Source organism: Sciurus vulgaris, assembly GCF_902686455.1.
Source record: "Sciurus vulgaris genome assembly, chromosome: 13".
Classification (NCBI taxonomy): Eukaryota; Metazoa; Chordata; class Mammalia; order Rodentia; family Sciuridae; genus Sciurus; species Sciurus vulgaris.
This window is the reverse complement of record NC_136474.1, coordinates 82,041,435-82,062,504: the sequence shown is the minus strand read 5'-3', so window position 1 is coordinate 82,062,504 and position 21,070 is coordinate 82,041,435. Positions and strand designations below refer to the sequence as shown.

Here is a 21,070-nt window from a genome sequence, read left to right as displayed (position 1 = left end):
ACTGGTCCTTACAGCCTGACCCATATAGAACCAGAGTCAGAGGTGAGAGACGAGGGGAGAAGACACCAGCCTGCCATCCAGCATGTCAGATACTGGTGGGGTGGCATTTTGGATGCTATGCCCTGTGATCTTTACTAGATCATATAGATGAGGTCCCCTGAGTTGGGGCAGAAGCCACCCTGGGAAGACAGGAAAAGAATGGGTACCTGGTTTAGGGGAAAATATGCTAGAAAGGCCCAGGGCTTAGGGCTTTCACACTCTGAGCATCAGAGAGGTGCCCTTCCTTCCTGCTAGAACAGGGAGAGGTAGCGGGAGGTGGGGCAGAGTGAGCAAGGGTGGCGCTTTAATCGGCTTTACTGTGACAAAGAAACCTGATAGAACAACTTAAGGAGGAAAAGTCTATTTTGACTCACAGTTTCAGAGTTTCAGTCAGGATCCACTTACTCCACAGCTCTGGGCCCGAGGTGAGGCAGAACGTCATAGCAGAAGGGCATGGCGAAGGAAGGAAACTCGGGACATGGCAACCCGGAAGCAGAGAGAGAGAGAACTCGGCTCATCGGGACAAAATATGAACCCCAAAGACATGCCCTCTATGACCTACATCCTTCAGTCACACCCTACGAATTACCACCCAGTTAATCTATATCGGTGGATTAATCCACTAATTAGGTTACATATCTCATAATCTAATTATTTCACTTGTGAAAATTCTTACATTGTTTCACACATAAGCTTTTGGAAGACACCTCACATCTAAACCATAACAGGTGACTTTTGGAAGATACCTCACATCTAAACCATAACAGGTGACTCTTCTGCTGCAGAAGTTAGGGCTCTTGCCCTCCTCATGCTGGAAGGCCGTAGATTGTCCATCCTCCTTCCTTCTCTGGTTTCCTAGATACTTTTCCACCTGCCCCTGTTGTGTGCTTGGGATTCTACCAAGAACACCTATGGCTTTCTGCCAAGCTGGTAGCTCAGGTAGCTATTTTGTTGTTTTGGGTTTTGCACCCCTCCCCACCAACCAACCATGGTTCAATGGATAGAGGTTAGGGCAAGTGCCAAAAGGACAGACCTCGGATCCCAAATGTTAGCATGCCCAGGTCACTATTTTAAATACTATAACTCTGGGCCTGAAGCCAATCCAGACAATCTTTAGCTCTGGACGGGAAATCATGTACTTGCAAATGGGAACATGGTTTGACTTTAAACTGAACAGATGTCACCTTGAACTGTCTCACTGTTGACATTGACCACCATAGCCCATGATCACTCCTCCTTCCCTTGTGTAAGGGTTTCCACTTTCAATGAGGAGTCAGGGACCAGAACCAAGTCCAAGCCAGAGCATTTCTGGGGAGAGAGCTCATGGGAAAGAGGCAGGCCTCAGATGCATCACAGAACAGCTGAGGCTCCTCCTTCCCAGGGGCGAGATGAGCCACTCGAGACTTGACTCACAGGCTATGATGCATTAGGGGTCTGCCTTCCTCATTTCATCCCCTGAGGTGGGGTGCATGTCGAAAGGCTGTCTGTTCTGGGCCTCTGGGGATGGAAACCAGGAAGAACAAATGCATTTCTGCAGGAAGGATGGTGATGATGGGGTTGTCTCTATCCCTTCCCTGAGTGGACGACTGATCCCTTTCTGAGGATCCCGAGTAACACCAACTGTCCTTTCTCTCTTCCCATAGGTGTAGGAATGAAGTTAACTGACGTTGGCATAGCAACACTGGCTAAAGGGTGAGTAGGAAAAAAAATGGAGTGCATGTCATTAACCCAAGGCCTCTAAACACCTTCCGGGCAAACACCGTGAGGCTGATGTGGGCAGAGCAGATTTCTTGTCCTCACTTTGGGTTGACAAATGTTCTTGGGATGAATTCAATTCACTTCCCTCGCTTATATAAAATATTTATGGACTTTGTTCTCGCAGGGAAACACATTTGTTTCCTAACTTTGAAACAAACAAGAACTTTTGCAAACACATTTCCAGATTTAACACAGGGATGTCAAGCCAGCATTTTGAGGATGTCTTTTAACTATGAATATTCCATTTTTATACATTTAATATCTTCACTTTTAAAAGCTCCTTAAAAGTATATATATATATATATATATATATATATATATATATAGCCAGGCATGGTGGTGCACGCCTGTAATCCCAGCGACTTGGGAGGCTGAGACAGGAGGATTGTGAGTTCAATGGCTAGGTGCTAAGCAACTCTTTGAGACCCTGTCTCTAAATAAAATACAAAATAGATCTGGGGATGTGGTTCAGTGATCAAGCAGCCCTGAGTTCATCCCCAGGACCAAAAAAAAAAAGATGATATGTATATATTTTCGTGCTGGGGATTGAACCCAGGGTTTTGTGCATGCAAGGCAAGCACTCTACCATCTGAGCTGTATCCCGAGCCAATTTATATATTTTTAATAAATTTTTTCCCTGAAACTACTGTAGGCACTCACAGATACCAGAATGATTACTGCAGGAGCCAATGACTGCCAAAGAACTGTTGTTGATTGTGGTTTTGTTTCCCTAATTTTTTTATTAATTTATTTTCTTGTTTATTGATACATTATAATCATACATAATAGTGAAATTCATCATCATGTATTTGTACGTGCATACAAAATAACAATGTAATTTAATCAATTTCATTTCCCAGTGCCTCTCCTTTCCTTCCTCCCCAACCTGCCAATCCTGGTCCTTTTCCTCTACTCTAGTGATTTCTCTTTGTTTTTCATGAGATTCCTTCACTTACCCCCACCCTTTTTCTCTAGCTTCCACATGTAAGAGAAAACATATGACCTTTGATCTTTTGAGTTTGGCTTTTTTCACCTGACATAATGCTTTCAAGTTCCATCCCTTTTCCTGCAAATGACATAATTTCTTTCTTCTTTATGGCTGAGTAGAACTCCATTGAGTATATATACTGCATTTTTTTAATCCATATGTTATATTATCCATTAATCTATTGACAGATACCTAGGCTGGTTCTATAATTTGACTATTGTGAATTGTGTTGCTATAAACCTGGATATGCATGTATTGCTGTACTGTACTGACTTTAATTCTTTGGAACAAATACCAAGGATGGCTATAGCTAGGTTATTTGGTGGCTCCATTCCTAGTCTTTTGTGGAACTTCATATTGATTTCCATAGCAGTTGTGCTAATTTGCAGTCCCACCAACAGTGTAAACCTGTTCTTTTTTCTGCACATCTCCTCCAGCGTTGTTATTGTGTGTGTTTTTGATGGCTGCCATTCTAACTGAAGTGAGATGAAATTTCAGTGTAGTTTTGATTTTCATTTCTCTAATGGCTAGATATTGAACATTGTTTTCATATATTTGTTGGCTGCTTGTATTTCTTCTTTTGAGAAGTGTCTGTTTAGTTCTTTTGGCCGTTTAATTCAGTATAGAGTGCTGCTTTGCTCAGTTGCTTGCTCAGATGATGCTACGACTTTCCAACAGGACATCATTTTAAGCAAACTGTCCCTTCTCTCTGCTTTACTTTGACCCCCACTGAGGACCAAGCTGGTTGTTGGTGGTTCTTGATGAGAATGAAATTCTATTGGAGCTGCCATTGCCTTTACCCCTGACTGCTCTTCCCAGGTACTAAGACCATCTGCAAGAAGGAGAAGAGGAAAATGGCTTTTGGAGGGGATGATTTGTTTTAAACATGCAGGTTTATTATTGATTAGGTACGGTGAGGCCAATGGATCAGGACCCAGCTGCGGACGAAGCTGGTTTGTTATTTATAGTTCCCAGGAGAAGGGGGAACACTACCCCATGGAGGGCCACATGTGGAAGCACAGGGACAGAGAGGAGGCAGAGGAAGTAAGGGGGAAACATGGGCAAGAACCTTAATTTTTTTTTTTCCAGTAAGGATTGGGCAAAGCTGGGTAAACAAGCTGGGATTGCTGCTTTGGAATTTTCAGTGAGCTCTGGGACACAGGGGTTGTCCCTCATATTCTGGTACCTGCCTTGGGGTGATAAGGGGAGGTGGGTGGCGCCCTGGGTGTGACAGCCTGATGGAGGAGGGGTGGGCATGCGCTCTGGATGGGTTGGTTTGCCCGTGGAGGGGCCCTGGAAAGGAGTCACTTACTATCTTCGGGAAGTGGCTAGCCCTGACAGGGGCCGTCCTTCTGGAGCCAGTAAGCATTAGAAATACAAAACAACAAAATGGGTGACGAACACACGTTGACCATAGTTGGGCATGACTTATGGACAGGAGCTTTCTGCATATTTCAGACCATCAATGTCAGCATTGTTCTAACAGCTATGCAAATTCTCAGCTTTAATGAAGGATGGAGAAAAGTAGAGGGATTCAAAGACATGGAAAGGGACCATTCTTTTTTAACCTCCAGATCAGTAGGTCTGGTTCATGAAATTCTCACTGGGTGCACAGAGCTTCTGGTTTGGTCTCAGAACCAAGATGCAGCTTGGTTATTTTCCTTATGAAAACCTGCTCAGTAAAGTTTTACGTTAGAATTGTGCCCTACAACCCCTCCACCCTGCCCCCACCAGAGCTGGCCAGAGCCCTGACTGCATACCCTCCAGGGAGTTTGATCATGGCCTTGGGCTTGTGAAGGGAGCAAGTCAGAAAGGGTTATGATGCAGAGTAGGGAGAGCAGGGGCTTTAGAGAGACCTGGGTCTGGCTACCTCCCTCCATTTCTCCTGGGTAGCCTAGCTCTTGGCATGGGAGGTGTTCACTTAGCCTACTAGATGAAGTGAAATCCCAGTGTCCCCAGGACAGTCATTGTGTCTGATGTCCCTGCTTCCCATCCACTTTAGCATTTGTCCTGAAAGCGTACCCATTTTGAAGATAAATTCATTGGGGATCCTATTTATGAAAGCCACTGGGTCCAAGGGGAATTTCCAAAAGGAGCTTTTCTTTAAATTTTCATGTTCTCTGCAGGACATGGGCTAATTTCCTCATCAGCTATACCTGGTTTGAACCCTGGCTTCCCATCATTCCATCTGTGTGGAATGTGACATTACCTTCTTGAAGTCCCTTGTCTGCAGAATGGGGACACTCAGGCTTCCCCTTAAGATGCCCCAGCTAATCTACATCTAGACCCTGAAGCTCAGGGTAATCTAGATAAATACAAGTTTTCTTTCCCCTCTAATTCTTCGGCCTGACACCAGTGCAGGCAAATGAATACCATTATTTATAACAACTTTCTACCAAAACAAAGCAGAAAACTGTCCCCACATTCCCCAGACTAGGATGAACTTAAGAGTGTGATGATTTAAGACATCTTTCAAAAGCACATCAACAGTTTCCAGGAACCCAGACCATTCGAGAGCTTCAAGTGGCACATTTTTTCCCTTCCTAATTTAAAAAGAAATCCAAGCCTTTGGTTTTGTTCTCAGCTTTAATGCGACTTATCTGGCCTGGGACTCTGCCCAAAACCCATTAGAAGAAGGATGGCTGGAACCCAGGGAGAAAGGCTGCCTGTAAAGTGTTACTTACTTACAGCTTTCCCACCCATGGAGAGTTCCCAGGGACCAGCTGAGCGTTTGAGAGCTTTGAAAGGGATATTAGATCATCTTGTCTGTTTTTAAAAATCTTTTTAAATGTTTAAAGAAAAGTCACATTTTTTTTAATGTCACAGATTTCTTTCTCCCCACAAAACTATCTTAGAAGCCTGGTTTTAAAAACGGGTAAAGGCAAAGTATTTCTCCAGGATTGTTTGAGAGGTCTCTTGACAGGTTCCTCAGAACCAGCCCCCACTCCCAGTGAAATCGGGTGGCCACGCCCACCTCCAGCATTTGGCAGGTGAAGAGGGGTGGGTGGGGCCTGTGCCCCTTACCAGAGAGGTAAGTAAGGAACACCTGAAGTGAAGGGACAAATTCCCAATGCTGGGAGGCAAGATTTGATTGAAGCAATTCTCAAATTTTGGTGAAAGCCAAATCTACAAAATGGTCTGAAAACAATATCTACAGACATGGAAAGGATTCAAGTTCAAAGGCACTTTGAAGATAGGAGAGAAATGTCCCTCCCGGTGGCATGCCATTGAACAGGGGGAAGAAAGAGAGGAGAGTGGCTGGCTGCAGAGGGCTTCCAGAGAGTGCAGGAGAGGAAATGGATGAGTAAGGACCCGGCTAGCACGTTCTAGCGAGCTTAGCTCAGTTTAGAAAGGGGGAGATGTGAGTTCTATGGAGTTCTGTGGAAGGTTAGTGCCTGGCCTCTGCTGCGGGGAATGAACCCAGCACAAGTATCAGAGCTCTGTGTTATTCAAAGAAAATATTCCCTATGTCTCAATCTGCACCATATCTCTAGCTGACACCCCAATAAATGCAGGCTGCCTTGTTCTCTTGTTTAATGAAGTTCAAGGTTGTGATGCTGATTTGGGAGTAAATCAGTTACTTATAATCTCAAAAAGAAAATAGGGAACTGCCATTAACTTACTAATTTTAATTCAACTTTACTTGGTAGTACGATCCTTAAAACGGAAACATGTTGTATTTCTCCTGGGAGTGGGCGATAGTGTTCATGTCTGGAGGCGAATCACCTAGATCTAACAATCTTCATCTTTGGCAGTGTTGAGTACAAAAGTTTCAGGTAACAAAGTGTGACTGTTTTGACATCCAGCAATCTATTTTCCACTTAGACTTGTGATACTAACTGGACCTTTGAACATGCTGCTGATTTGAAATGGCTCAGCCACCTACAGTTTCTTTAAGGGAGACCAGCCTGGTATCTTGAAAACCTAACTTAACCAAGCCCAAACCATTCTAAAGAAATGAGTGCCGGAGAGGAGACCCACACAGGTCAGAGGGGACTTTGCAAAAACCCACCCCTCTTCCAGCCTGCTTGAGTTCTGGGGAAAAGGAGGGATTGTGACTCAGCCACCAGAGGGCAGCAGAGCCAATACTTTGCCCTCTGTAGTCTCCAAACAAAAGAATACAAATACAAAAACAAAACAAAACAACCTCCCCCCACCTCAGTTTCATGTTTGCTGGGTGGAGTAAAACAAAGAAAACTACTCTGGGCAGATTTCTTCCCCATCAGTAAGCACTGACCAAAACAAGATGGCTATGAATAGCCACCAAGGACTCTTTTCTGTGTGGCCACCCATCAGTGCTTGGGACTTTCTAGCCTTGGAAGAAAAACTGGATGAGGCTTAAGGATGCATGGTAAGCGTCAGGCATCCCTGACATGGAATCCACATTCAGAAGACCCTGGACAGAATCATGAAAGGCTTTTCCCTGTGGAACAGCACAGGTGCGGTGACAGAGGCCTACATATCAAGGCAGACACGCCTGGGGAATAGTTGTGCTGGAAAGGTAGGTTCTGCTGGCTTCTGCCTGCCCAGTTCTGGTCCTTCAAGCCAAGGAAGGAAGGAAGTTTCCAGTGGGCATTTATCTTCACCAAGCCAGAGTTCCACCCTCAGGGCCAGGAGCAGCCCACTGTGACCCTTTGAGTGGCAGTTGGGAAATGGAGGGGATGAAGGCCACCCAGCTGCTTCATCCAGTCCAAGTCACAGACACCAGCATATATGGAGAGAAAGGGCCTCGACTGACTTGGAGAGGGAAAGAAATGGAGTCTCATCTTCAAGGCCACACCCTTAGAAAGGCTCTGTGAGAGAGGGTGACGCTGGGCAGACTATTTAAAGCAGTACACGAAGGTGCCAGGTGCCAGGAAGGGGGCAAAAGGGCTTTAGAACAATTTCCCCTGCTCTCCTGAATGTGTCTCCCAGCAGGGCCGTGTCACTGTGGGACACCAGGTGTTTCAGCTGCCTCACGAATGCCAGGCCTCTGGGGACCAGTCTCACAGGCCTAATGCATTGGAGACCGGCACTTCGGCACCCTAGATATCTACTGTCCTAGACTGCCACCATCATCACCTGCCCTGGAGGGTGGCCTGCATCCATTTGATCTGACAAGATCATACTCTTGTGGCACTTGTGGGCCCATGGGCTGATTTATCTGGCCAGTTGTTGTCATCAAGGAAGTCTGGAGGCCGTGAGGGAACAAAGGTCATTTCACCATTTTGGCAAGGCCCGGTATGTGATTGGAGTCTCTCAGGTCCCACAGAGCTGCGAGGACACACGCCTCCCCGAGGTGGAGGTAGCATGGCCGTCTCCTGGCCCCTGCCCTGAAGCCTTCCACAGGACAGTCTGTTGAAGTGACTGGAGTGGGTACCCGTGGGGTTCCTATCACTCCTGACCCTACTGCCTTGTTATCCCCCTGCCCAGTCCATTCCCAGGTCCTAAGAGACTCACGGATGGCTTCTTGTCATTTGCTATATGGTTTCAGAGACAAATCTGAACAGAAAGAGAGGGAAGCCTGAGGGCTAGAGATAGCCCCTTGCAAACAGGCTGGGAGACAGTAGAGGGAGACGAGAGGAGGGCACAGGGGGCGCTGAGCAGACAGGACAGAGTAAAGACTGGAGATGTCAAAAAAAAAAAAAAAAGGGGACCCATATCATTGCCTGGGGGGAGGTGGAAGCCAAGTGCAGTGGGGGCAGGGGGAAGCCAGGGAACAGGGATCAAAGAGGAAGGTGCTTCCAGGAGGGCATGGACTCAGCGGATCTGTCACCAGAGGAAAGGGCTGGAAAGGAGGTGGTGTGTGGGTGTGAGGGAGTCAGACACCTGCCGGAAGCACAAGGCAGGAGCCTCTGGAGAGGAAAGAAGGGGAATGATGGAGCCTGTTCTGGAGGAGTGGGCACCCTTCCTGAGGACTTTGGAACTTGTCAGTTAGGAAGGCCTGGCATTAGCGCTGTCCAGCCAGCCACACCCTGGATATGTGGCCTTGCTCCACCCTCGCCCTGCCCAGGGCATCTTCTGAGGGGGGAAGTCTCCAGCAGCCGGTACCTATGGGACCGCACACTCCTCCCGGGCCCTCCGCCTGTGGCCCTAGAGGCTCCCTGCTGCAGGTGGAATGAGGGTGGACAGGAACCAGCACCCCGGACTTGGGTGGATGAATCTCAGGCTGCTTATTTGAGGGGAGTCCTTCCATTGTCCCCTCCTTGGCTCTTTGTCCTCAGTTCCAGTTTCAGCTTCAGACAGGGAGTGGACTTTATGCTTCTTGCGTATTCACAGGGACAGGACACATGGCACCTCAAGAATGGCTCTCGGTGGATGATTGCTTCCCCTCCCCAGGGCCTCTCTCTGCTCTCTTCCTCAGGGCTGTCATCACAGAGATGGTTTGGGGTGCCTTCAGAAGCAGCAAGAACAGGAGCTCTGCTAGTGTGCAGGGATTCTGGATAATCTTGCCAGTGGGTGGGGTGCTCTTTCTTTCCTCCTTTCTCTCATGTTTCTGCAGAAGGAAGAAACTTACAGTGTTCTGCTTTTTTTCCAGCTGGGTGGCTGAGGGAAGAAAGGACCAGGGATGGTTTCCATGGAGGCAGCCCAGGCTGTTGTTTAGACCGAGGCCGAGGGAGGAGCCACAGGGCTGAGAGTGGATGATCAGGGCAGAGAGTGGGCAGGAGCTGGTGACAGGGGCCCTGTAAGCCCAGGGTTTATACTAAGGGAGATGGAACATTCCAGCACTTGCGTGACCTTGATCCAGTTTACACTCTGGGTAACCATGGGAGAACACACTGTCTGGATGAGGCAGGAAGCAAGGACCAACCACTAAGAGGCTACCTGAATAGGCCAGGGAGAGATGGTGGGGCTGGAACTGGGTGCCTGTTTTAGTCAACTTTTTCATCATAGTTATTAAAATACCTGACAAGAACAACACAGAGGAAAAAAGTTTATTTTGGCTCATGGTTTCAGAAGTTCCTTCGAGTGGGGTGTGGAGGCACACACCTGTAATTCCAGCAACTCAGGAGGCTGAGGCAGGAGGATCGCAAGTTCAAAGCCAATCTCAGCAACTTATTGAGGACCTAAGCAACTTAGCAAAATAAAAAATAAAAAGGGATAGGGATGTAGTTCAGTGGTTAAAGCCCTCTAGTTTCAATCACTGGTACCCCTCCCCCCCAAAAAAAAATGTTCAGTCCATGATCAGCTGACTCTACAGTTCTGGGCCCAAGGTAAGACAGAGCATCATGGTGGAAGGTTGTGGTGTAGGAAAGCAGCTCAGGACATGGAAACAGAGAGAACAGAGAGAACAGTCAGGAAACAGAGAGAACTGCAGTCACTAGACACAAAATATAAACCTAAAAGGCACACCCCCCCCACAGACCTGCTGCCCTCAACCACACCCTTTCTGCCTACCATTACTATCCAGCTAATCCATATCAGTGGATTAATCCACCAATTAGGTTAAGGTGCCCATAACTGAATCATTTCACTTGTGAAAATTCTTGCACTGTGTCACACATGAGCTTCTGGGGAAGCCTCTTATCTAAACTGTAACAGTTCCAATGGAGATTGTGGAGATTAGTTGTTAAAGGTCACCCGTCCAAAGAGAAGGTCACCCTGTAGACACCCTCATAACACAACTTTTCTAGAAAACACTGATGTGGTTACATGACAATGCATTTCTCACAGACTTTACATCACAGAATGTTGTTTTTCAAAGCATCTTGTGGGACTCTTTCTTCTTGGAACATATTTTTAGGAACAGCCAATTCACAGAAAAAAAAAAAATGGCTCTGAAATAGGAGCTGGTTCACAAGGGTCCTCCGAACTCAGCCCTCCTCAGAACTCTTGCTCACAGTGTGCCTGTGAACTGATGGTGCTGAGCCAGATGAACCCTGAGCCATCGTCTGCTGTGGTACCTTCTCAGAATCCACGAGGAAGTGTGAAAACTCGTACCTTCTGGGGTCCTACAGCATTTTATCACAGAATACGTCGTTACCAGTTGATGTGTCTGTCTGCCTGGAGGATCTCAGTGTCTGGTAAAGAGCCATGGAGCTCAATGATCTCCTCTCGTTTTCCTAAAGTGTCTGACATATAACTGGTGCCCACTGAATGAAGGAGTGAATCAGTATTGATGAAGAAATGAAAGGTATGGAATTTAATGGAATTTCAGGAATTACTAGATGTTTCCAGAATGGGAACCCTCTCACATTATAGGTGACAATCTATCCTGCAAATGCACAAATCCAACCTTGGCTTTATTCTAAACACATGTACACAATGTTAGACACACACGCACGCACACACACACACACACGCACACACACACACACAAATGTTAGTTAACTTTCTGTTACTATAACAAAATACCCGAGATACTCTACTTAAGCAGAGGAAAAGCTCATTTTGGCTCAGTTTTGGAGATTTCAGTCCATGGTTGGTTGGTCTCATTGCCTTTGGGTCTGTCGTAAGTCAGAACATTATGGTGGAAGTATGTGGCACATCATAACAGCATAACAGCTGGGGAACAAAGAGAGATAGGAAGGGATGAGGTCCCAATACTTACTTCAAGGGCTGTCCACAGTGACCTAATATATCTTTCCAGTAGGCCCCACCTCATAAAAGTTCTACTACTTAGCACCATGGACTAGGGACCAAGCCCTTAACATGGTACTTTGGGGGACATTCTAGACCCAAAGTATAGTATATGTGTACACATATGCCAAGGAAGGGTTTTGCTTAAATTCCTAACCTGCAACCTCAAATGGAATTCCTTGACCTTATAGCCACTTCCTATATATTAAAATTCCTATATATTAAAATTATATTAAAATTCCTATATATTAAAATTCAGAAAGAATATTGAACTAAAACTGTTATAAACAACTTCCAGCTTGCTTCTGAAAGGGTTATTAGCTTATGGGGGTGCCTTCTATATGGATTTTTCTTGCCTCATTTAGTTTTCTTGCTGTGAGCCTTTATGAAGTCATTCCAGAATGTTGCTTTCTTCCCCGTGGCCAGAATGGAACAGCTTTGCAGCTGGCTCCCACCCATTCCTCTCTCTGGGTGTGTGTGAAGGTGATCCCTTGCATAGGGAAGCTGGGAGCAAACCAGCTGAGGGAAGGCTGGCCACACCGCTCAGTGGTGCTGTTTGTGAGTCTGCAAATTTGAGCCATCCCTTATCAGGGTAAGAGGAGAGAAGAATCGTTTTCCAGCAAGAAATCACCTTTCACAGCTTCTAACACAAAGCAAATGTCAGCTCTTGGTTGAGTGAGTGCAGGACTGTGGAAACAGCTCCCTACCTTCCTAGTTCCCCCTCAAGTGGAACGTCAATGTGACTTTATTATGTTGTCTGGTGCAGCCTGCAAGTTATACCTGTGTTCTGGTTTAAATATAGAGACCTTTCCAAGGTCAAATGAGAATGCTATAAGATCACTCAATACTTGGAGTAGTTTTTGTCCTTGTGACTCAGAGTAAGGTCCTGGGTCACTCTGAGCTTGTTAGAAATGCAGAAATTCAAAATGCACCTCAGACCTACTGGATCCAGACCAGCATTTTAACAAGATCCCTGGGCAATTTGCATGCACCACTCCCATCCAGGAATATATTTATGGTTCCACTTCTGGGATTCTGAGAGGATGGCTAGTTAAACAAACAAACAAAAAAGATGGGTTAGAAAATCATGCTACAGAGGTTAAAGATAGTTAAATTGAGTCCCATTCAGCAGAGCTGAGGTTTCTAAAAATGGAAATATATGCAAAAAAGTCTCAAAAACCACACTCTTGAATCCATTGTGTTAGCTTCTTAGGGTTGCCATAACAATTCAGCACAGTGTAGAGGCTTAACATATTAGGAATTTATCATCTCATAATTCTGGAGAGTGGAAGTTTGAAGGCAAGGTGTTGGCAGGGCTGGTTCCTTCCGGGGGGCTGAGGGAGAGCTGTCCCTTGCCTTTTCCCCAGCTTCTGCTGAGTGCCCCAGTCCTTGGTGTTCCTGGCTTGCGGGTGCATCGCCCCAATCTCTGCCTCACACATCACGTGACCTACTCATGTGCCTCTGCCTCTTCTCTTCTTGTACAGATACCAGTCTTACTGGATTAAGGGCCCTCCCTATTCTGGGATGACCTCATTCTGAGACATTACATCCGCAACAACCTTATTTCTAGATGAGAGCACACTCTGAGCTTCTGGGAAGGATGTGATTTGGGGGGATGCTATTCAACCCCAAACATCTACCCAGCCATGCATTTCTGCAGTGATGGACATGCTGCAGAGCTGTCATGACTGTCCAGACTTGTGGTCACCTTCAATCTCAAGGGCAGCAGATGGCATGCGTAGCATGCAAAGTGGGTCACAGGCTGGAGGGCTGTGTTTCCCATTGCTTGTGTAGATGAGGGCCTGCACTTGAACTCATGTCCTTTGAATAAGTCTAGGGTTAACTGGTCTAGAAACATAAGGACATCACCCTGTTTTTCTCCAAGGCAAGGGCAATGACCATGGTAATGGCTGCTGGTTTGAGAGAACAATAGGTCAAAGCACAGGTCCAACATCTTGGCTGAGGCAGAGATGAAGTTAAGGAGAAGGAGTCTTAATTCTGAGATGCTGGGAAGCAAAAATCAAAAACCAAAATAAAAATGTCCAAAGGTCTGCATCTGTAAAAGTGCAGGAGAGAAGTTTGCTCTTACCTGAGAGGCCAATATTAGATGGGGAGTACTCTGGTTTGGATATGATTTGAGTGTGTCCCCCAAAGGGTCACCTGTTGGAAAATTGGTCCCTAGTGTGGTGGTGTTGAGGTGGTGGAATCTTTAAGAGACAGGGTCTGGGGGAAGGTGATTAGGTTGTGGGGGCATGGCCCTAAAAGGGATTAATACTGCTTTCATGGAATAAGTTAGTTCTCATAAGAGTGGGTTATATATAAAGGCCACCCCAAATACTTGGCCCCTTCAAAACCTAACCATTTCTCTTTCAACTTCTCTATACTATAATATAATGCAGCTAGGGGATCCTTATCAGGATGCTTATGCCATGTTTGAATCCTCTGGCCACCAGAATCATCAACCAAATCAATCTCTTTTCTTTAAAATGTATTCAGCCTCAGGTATTTTGTTATAGCAACAGAAAACAGACTAATACAGAGAAAGAAATAAATGTACTGAAATGTGATATAGAAACCCATGCTGGGCAAGATTAAGTATCTAGAACTAAGCTGGGATCCATTTATTTGTTTCTTGAATATTAATAGAAAAAGCTTGCCCTAGACAGGAATCTTGAGCATAACAGAGTGTCCTGGGAAAGATCACAGTCTGTGGAGAGGAGAAGTGGGAAGCATCAGTAATTCCATGAAAACTCTAGGAAGAGCATGGATAAGGTTGGAGGAATTCCTTCTTGTGGCATGGAGTCCCACAGGGCTCCAGAGTGATTATATTCCACCTGGGACTCAAAGGGAGCTGGAGGCTGGGAGAGGGCCTACTAGACTGTGCAGGGATGCCTTGGCCCTGGGCCTCACTGAGCCCATACACAAACATCTACAGTCAATTCAGCTAAGTCTTTGCTGCCTGCCATTGGCATTCTCTGAGGATATAAGGCAAAAGGTTAAGTAGAGGAAAAAGAAGGACCTGGATTCCTGGAAGAGATCTGGGCTTCCCTGGGCTACCCAGAAGTCATGCTCCTTTGAGAAAACTTTGCTCTTTCCATTCCAGAGCCAGGAACCATTAGATAAGGGCTCACTTGTTACTCAGCATTACCACTTAGTCACAAGGCAATGCTTAAGGAGGAAGTCATGACCTTTCTGGGATAAGCATAAAGTAGTTTTTCTCTTTTGCAGAGATGAGATGTCTAAAGTTTTAAAAGCCTCAAGCAGTCCTGACATGAATGACCAGGACTTATTTCTGATGTGCTTGAACCAGGATGCTGCCCCTGTCCATAACATTCCCAGTTTGTCTGAGATGCTTTGGATGGTGTGAGGCAGTGAGGCCTCTGCAGCATCAGAGGGGAAGAGGCTACCGCAGTGTCTGACAAGCAGGCACAGCTGGCCTCATGTGTCTCCAGGGCGTGCTCAGGAAGAGCAGAAAGGCTGGCATTTTGACCTTTTCTGGGGTCTCCTGCAGAGAAAGATTGAGATGTAAAAATGACATGCTTAGCAGGAGAATTTTCCCTACCCTGCTAGATTCAACTCCTGTCTTTGACTTCTTCTTTTCTTCCCCCAACAAATGAACTTGACTTATAGAGGCCAAGACATTTTTCAGAAAGAAATGGACTATGGTCTCCCCAGGGCAGAGCACACCCTAGCAGGGTAGAGGAGGAGGCAGCTGGATTTGTAGCAAACATGTCAGGATGGAGCTGTAGCTCCAGAAAGGAAAGAGCTTTCACACCTAAAGAGCATAAACTCAGCTTGGATGGTTGGGAGAGGAGCCTGGTCCCACTGCCCACACATTCCAGGTGTGCTGACGTGGATGGTTTCTACCAGCCAATGAAGGAGGCCCAACTTCCTCATACCAGCTACAGCATCCACATCATGCCAGTGCTGTGGACTTCTTTTTACCAATTTGTATTTGGTTCTATTAGTTAGAAATGGCCTGAACTCTCCCCCTGCAGGGCTAGCCTTGTGGGTGTGCAGTTCATGTGCTAGCCTGAGGCCTCACATTCGGAAGGGTTCTGTGTGTGGTTTAATGCTCTCTTGTTTTTCTCTTGGAATTTTTCATAATTTTTGAACAGGAAACTCATCTTTTCATTTTGCCCTGGGCTCACAAATTATGTCAATGACTCTCTATGCTGGGAACACCCTGTTTCTCTCCCTTCCTTGGAAAATCCCTCATTCTCTGGCCTCAAGTTCAATATCCCTTCACAGGAAGACCTCAGCAGCTGCACCAATCATAACAGTGAAGGTTATAATAAGAACATGACCAATATCAACCCAATCTTTGCTGTGTCATGTACTTAGGTGGGTGGGTTTTTTCCTTATTTTTTTTTTTTTGGTGCATTACAATTATACATAATAGTGGGATTTGTTGTTACATATTTGTATATGCACACAGTAGAACAACATAATTTGGTCAATATTGTTCCTCAGTATTTCCCCCTTCCCTCTCTTTCCCCTCCCTTTGGTTATTTCCTCTACTCTACTGATTTTTCTTTTTTTCTTTCATGAGATCCCCAACCATTTTTGTCTCTAGCTTCCACACATGAGAGAAAACATACAACCTTTGACTTTCTGAGTTTGGCTTATTAAGTTTATTCCATTCATTTTCCTGCAAATGACACCATTTCATTCTATAGGACTGAATAAAACTCCATTGAGTATATACATTTCTTTATCTGTTCCACCACCTAGGCTGGTCCTATCATCTGGCTATGTGAATTGTGCTGCTATAAACATGGGTGTGCATGTATCACCAGCTTGATGACTTTAATTCTTCAGGGTGACCACAAGGAGTAGTATAGACGGGTCATATGGTGGTTCCATTCTTAGTCTTTTGAGAAGCCTCTCTGTTGACTTCGATACTGGCTGTACTGATTTACCATCGCACCAACAGTGTAAAAGTGTTCCTTTTTCTCCCCTGCCCTGCCAGCATTTATTATTGTTCAAATTCTTGATGGCTGTCGTTCTGACTGGAGTGAGATGACGTCTCAGTGTAGGTTTGACTTTCATTTCCTGAGTTATAATGATGTTGGACATTTTTTCATATATTTGTTGGCCATTTGTAAATGTCTTCTTTTGAGACCTGTCTGTTGAGTTCCCGTTTATTAATTGGTTATTTGCCTTTTTGGTGTTAAGTTTTTGGTTATTTGCCTTTTTGGTGTTAAGTTTTTTGAGTTCTTTTTTTTCTCCATATTAATTATTGGTCAGAAGAGTAGCTGGCAAAGATGTCTCTCCCATTCTGTAGGTTCCCTCTTCACATTCCTAATTGTTTCCTCTGCTGCACAGATGCCTTTTCACTTGCTGTCATTGCATTTGTTCCTCCCTGGCATTGTTACCTGAGCTCTGGGTCCTATTGCTGGGTGGTTTGTGTGGATTCTCTGCTTCATTCTCTCAGCAACCCTATGGCTAGGTGTCATCACTCTTTCCATTTGGGAGATGAGAAAACCGATAGCAGATCAGAGAGGCTTAATGTCTTACTAAACCAACAGTAAGTACTTCCCCTGCATCACATGTCACCATAATGATGTGACATCTGTCTTCTTCCCTAGACAACAAGTGACTGGGGTCAATGGCTTGCTTGTCCTCTGTACCTGTCCCCTCTAGCATGGTACTTGGCTGGGTACTGTAGAGAAGGGGTGGGCAGAAAGTAGCTGTCCCTTCCTCACATATGTCTCTATTTTTAAGGGCACACCACAGACACAGGACAATGTGAGAACATTGAAAAAACTCTTTGAACAACCACCCAAATTAGAAGCACCCCTGGTTTTGCTTCTGACCATCCTTTGCGTATTGAGTTTCCCTGGATTGGGTGTTGGGGGCAGAGCAGTGAGGAGAGGGTGCTGGACTCTGTTCAGCCCTGGTGGGTTTGCAGTGTGGGGAGGGACAGAGATTAAGTGACTCCTCCGCTGACGACGTCAGATTGTGTGTGTAGCATGCTGTGAGGTTGAGATGAGCCTGCCACTGGGGGTGTGACTTGGTGTCGAGGTCAGGAAGGCTTGCTAGAGGAAGTGAAATGCATGGAGGACCGAAGACGGGAAGGACGAGGAAGGGAGGCAGGCCCATCCCTTCAGAGGGAAGGATCGAGGCAGAGACTCTTGGAAGACACCAGCTTGGTCACTTCCAGGGCTGAGAGGAGGTCAGGGTGGGGGGAGGTGGCCAGCCAGTGGCACTGCAGGCAGGGTTGGAACTTTGTCTTCATGGTAACAGAAATGGAATTTTAGGCACGGGAGTGGCTGGACTCACATTTTGTAGAGGTCACTCTGGTGGCAGCGTGCAGAATGCATCAGTGGGCAGAGGCCATGTGAATGCAAGATGGACCGTTAGGTATGAACGTGTTCTTCTAAGTGTTTGTTTACAATGCTGCCCGGTGAAGACAGATTCCTCTGGCATTCAAGGGAGCTCATCTGTGCTGAGGAGGAGGACCGCTCCAGGGAGGTGCCAGTCGTGGGCAAGTGTATGGCTGGTGTGCACATTTGCTCTGGTTCGGCCATGTTTTTCTCTCAGGGGGTGTTCCTGGAATCGGTGCCTGTGGAATATGGGAATTTTCTGATGGCCGGCAGAGAGACCCAAAGGGTCACTTTTCCAGCTACAAAACAAGTAGCTATATTCTGCTACCCTTAGAAATTCTGCCAAGAGCCCAGGAGATCTAAGCTTTCAACCAGCTTTCCTGATGGATCTTGTTAATCTGCCGGTGGACAGGGAGACTTGGGGAAATGGGAACTTGTTCATTCAAGGAGCACGCTAGTCTGCCATGTCTGAGATGGAAAAATGCAGTCACGGTTTAGCGTAGTATAGGCCCTGACCAAAAGTAGCAGCCCAGAGACGACTGCTGGGCAAGAAAGGGGTCAGCATCGTTCCTCCTGGAGCCTGCCGGAGACGAAGGCCCAGTTCTTCTCCTCCTGGGGACAGGTGGGACGCATGGTGACAGCTCTGCTGCAGAAGGGAGACTGAGCATCTCATCTCTTCTCTTCTCATCTCTTGGTTCAGGTGCTTTGCTTTCTTGGGTCAGTCCCACCTCTCAGTCTAAATTCCTTTAATTACAAGCTGAAGGGTCCAAACTAAATAGTTCCTCCCACAGTTCTAGAATTCTTTTCTCAGAACATCTGGATGGGATGGGTGGCTTTCGGGTCACTAAGGAATCTAATTTTCACCAAAATGGTCCAGCGCTGGTCATTACGACTGAGTGACATGCTGGCACGTTGCCACCTTGAGCACCTGGCCTGCTGGGATTATTCGTGATTTTGACTCTTCCTGTGTAGACCAGTGAATCTTTGTCTTTATTGAATCCCACAATCTTTGTTTTTATCTCTCATTAATACTGTGTCAACCACATGGCCATCCTTGCCTGAAACAGGAATAAGCATATTTTTCATGCATCAATGTCCCCTTTCAAAATTTTCTTTCTGAACTGGTGAAGTGTCCTGCTTTAAAATCCATTTCCTTCCCCCCCACCGCCAAACTTACAGGTACAAAGGATTTAAAGGCAACTGTTCCATGACCTTCATCGATCAGTTTAAAGCACTGCACCAGTGTAACAAGTATTGTAAAATGCTGGGGCTGAAATCCCTTCAAAACAACACCCAGAAACCCAAGAAGCCAAGCGTCGGGAAAAGCAAAGTTCAGATATCAGTGAAGAAGCCAGAGCCTGGGACGCCCGCAGAAAAGAAAACCTAGGACCCCTCAGTAGCTCGGGCCTCCAGCTAGCAGCACACGGGCTTATGAGTGAAACTCACACACACAGGAGACTGTAACACACAGCTTGCAGAGTGTGTGGCTGTCCTTACTCCCACCGGACTCTGCCCCAAGATGTTTCTACACCTGTCACCTGCTGTCTGCTGAAGTGATCGTGGAACAGATTTGTGACTAGACTTGTGGAGAGACTGCATCAGTTGTCAGCGTCAAAGACAGTCCACTCTTTGTGCACACAGCGGTGGTACAGACTTGGCATCATGTATCTCTTTGTCTATTTGCACATGGTTTTGTTGTCAAAGACTTGGTGCTGAGCAGGGTCTGTTCATAGCCCCATTGCTTCCCGTCCCTGCCCTAACTTGGGCTTTCCAGACATGTCCAGCTGCGATGGGAACAGAATCATGAATGTCAAGTTGCTGTACCAGTGTCCATGATGCTGTTGCTGCAGGAGGTGGCTTCTAGAGCTCGAGGCCACTTCCCATCATGTTTCACACAGCCAGGGACAGTTTTCTGTTTCATTCAGTTCATGTTTTAAACAGAAAATGTAAGTTGCATATGTCGTCATAGACACTCGTTCTTTGGAATTTGTGCCGTATTTCACATTCCCCCAGGACTTGTAATTTAGCAATTTCCTAATAGATTTGCTGGAGCACAAAATATTTGTGTCTGTGTTTTCCTGTGTTCTTACATTGCAGCTTAGGTTCCGTCACCTTCTACTCTGCTCCCTATATGTGGTCTCCCTAAACCCAGGGCTGACCCACGGCATGTTGCAGGGGAAGGCAGGTGCTGATCCTGGCCTGAGCCCACAGAGATCCTGCTTCCTGACCGCACGTGAGTCTCCTTCCCTGTGTATCCCTATATCACATTCTGGAAAAAGCAAAAAACTGGAGGGGACCGTGTGTGCAGCCCTCGTACAGGGGCAGTTGGCTTCACTAGAAGACTCCTGGCTTCTTTAGCTTTAAAATACTCTTCTCCTGAAGCATGGAATTTTAATAAAAAAAAGGGACCATAGATGAGATTTTTTTGTTTCACAATGGAATTTGAAGAAGAAACACTTGTCAGTAATAAGTGTCTGCTTTGCCTGTGAAGATCGTACAGATACGTTTAACAGTAGAGTTCTAGAAAGTTCCGTAACAGTAAAAAAAAAACAGGATACATTTTGAGTATCTATCTATCTACTCATTTATCTATCTGCCTATCATCTAGCTATCGTCTATCTATATAGGTACAACCAGCGCCTTCTTGTACAGACCAGGCAGACTTTCTTTAGTAATAATTTGTAGTTACATAAAAAATCAAAAGTCTTTTTTTTTTTTTTTTTTTTTTAAAGTATGGGGACATATAAAAATGAAGAGTCAGTCACCCTGGCACCCTCCTCTTCCCAGCTGGCTCCGAGTCCTGACTTGGAGAGGACAGATGGAGGGAAAGGATTTTCTGCTCCCAGGTTTTGTGCATTTGCAGTCAGCGCACAGTGTGCCTCTCCTGGATCTGGATGTCCCTGCTCCTTTCACAGATGCATAGTTTTTTCCCCAAAGTGCCTGTATTGTTGACCATAATCTGCTTTCATTTGTTTACCGACATTTGGAGGCCCAGAGACAGAAGGGGCTCCGCAGTGGGATCTGTCCCAGCCAGGGCTCTGAGGGATGGCCTTGTGTAGCCGGGTGACCATCTGTCTGCCACCAAACCCTTATATCCTGAAACAAAGTGCTGTTTCCTTACACAGTCAATTAATAGGCTGTGCATGGAGTGGGCTTTCCTACACCAATGATGGGGTTCTGGGGTCTCATAAATGTCTACCCTGACTATGGTGGTTTGGGCTCAGGTTGCAACCCATGTAGTTTCAGTGGATGCTCCCACTGGTCTCCACAAGTGTGCAGTGTTGGAAGGACTCTAAAGACAGTGAATCCTCAGCCCAGCCCCCAGCAAGGAGGGCCCAGTGGATCCAGCTGGGGATTTCGTACCATCTGATGCCTGCAGGGTGGTCACATATGTATG

The 21,070-nt window shown here is 46.1% G+C and overlaps 1 protein-coding gene across 2 annotated transcripts in view; it reads left to right on the top strand.

The window, feature by feature from the left end:
- ALPK2 (alpha kinase 2) overlaps positions 1–19,734 on the top strand; it is a 118,434-nt gene extending 98,700 nt beyond the window's left edge. For both annotated transcript variants that reach the window (XM_079108659.1, XM_079108658.1), the window contains 2 exons: positions 1,683–1,731; positions 18,853–19,734. In XM_079108659.1, the coding sequence (XP_078964785.1) occupies positions 1,683–1,731; positions 18,853–19,060 (257 nt within the window). In that variant the 3' untranslated portion in view covers positions 19,061–19,734. The remainder of the gene's footprint in view (positions 1–1,682; positions 1,732–18,852) is intronic.
- Positions 19,735–21,070: the final 1,336 nt, after the last annotated feature.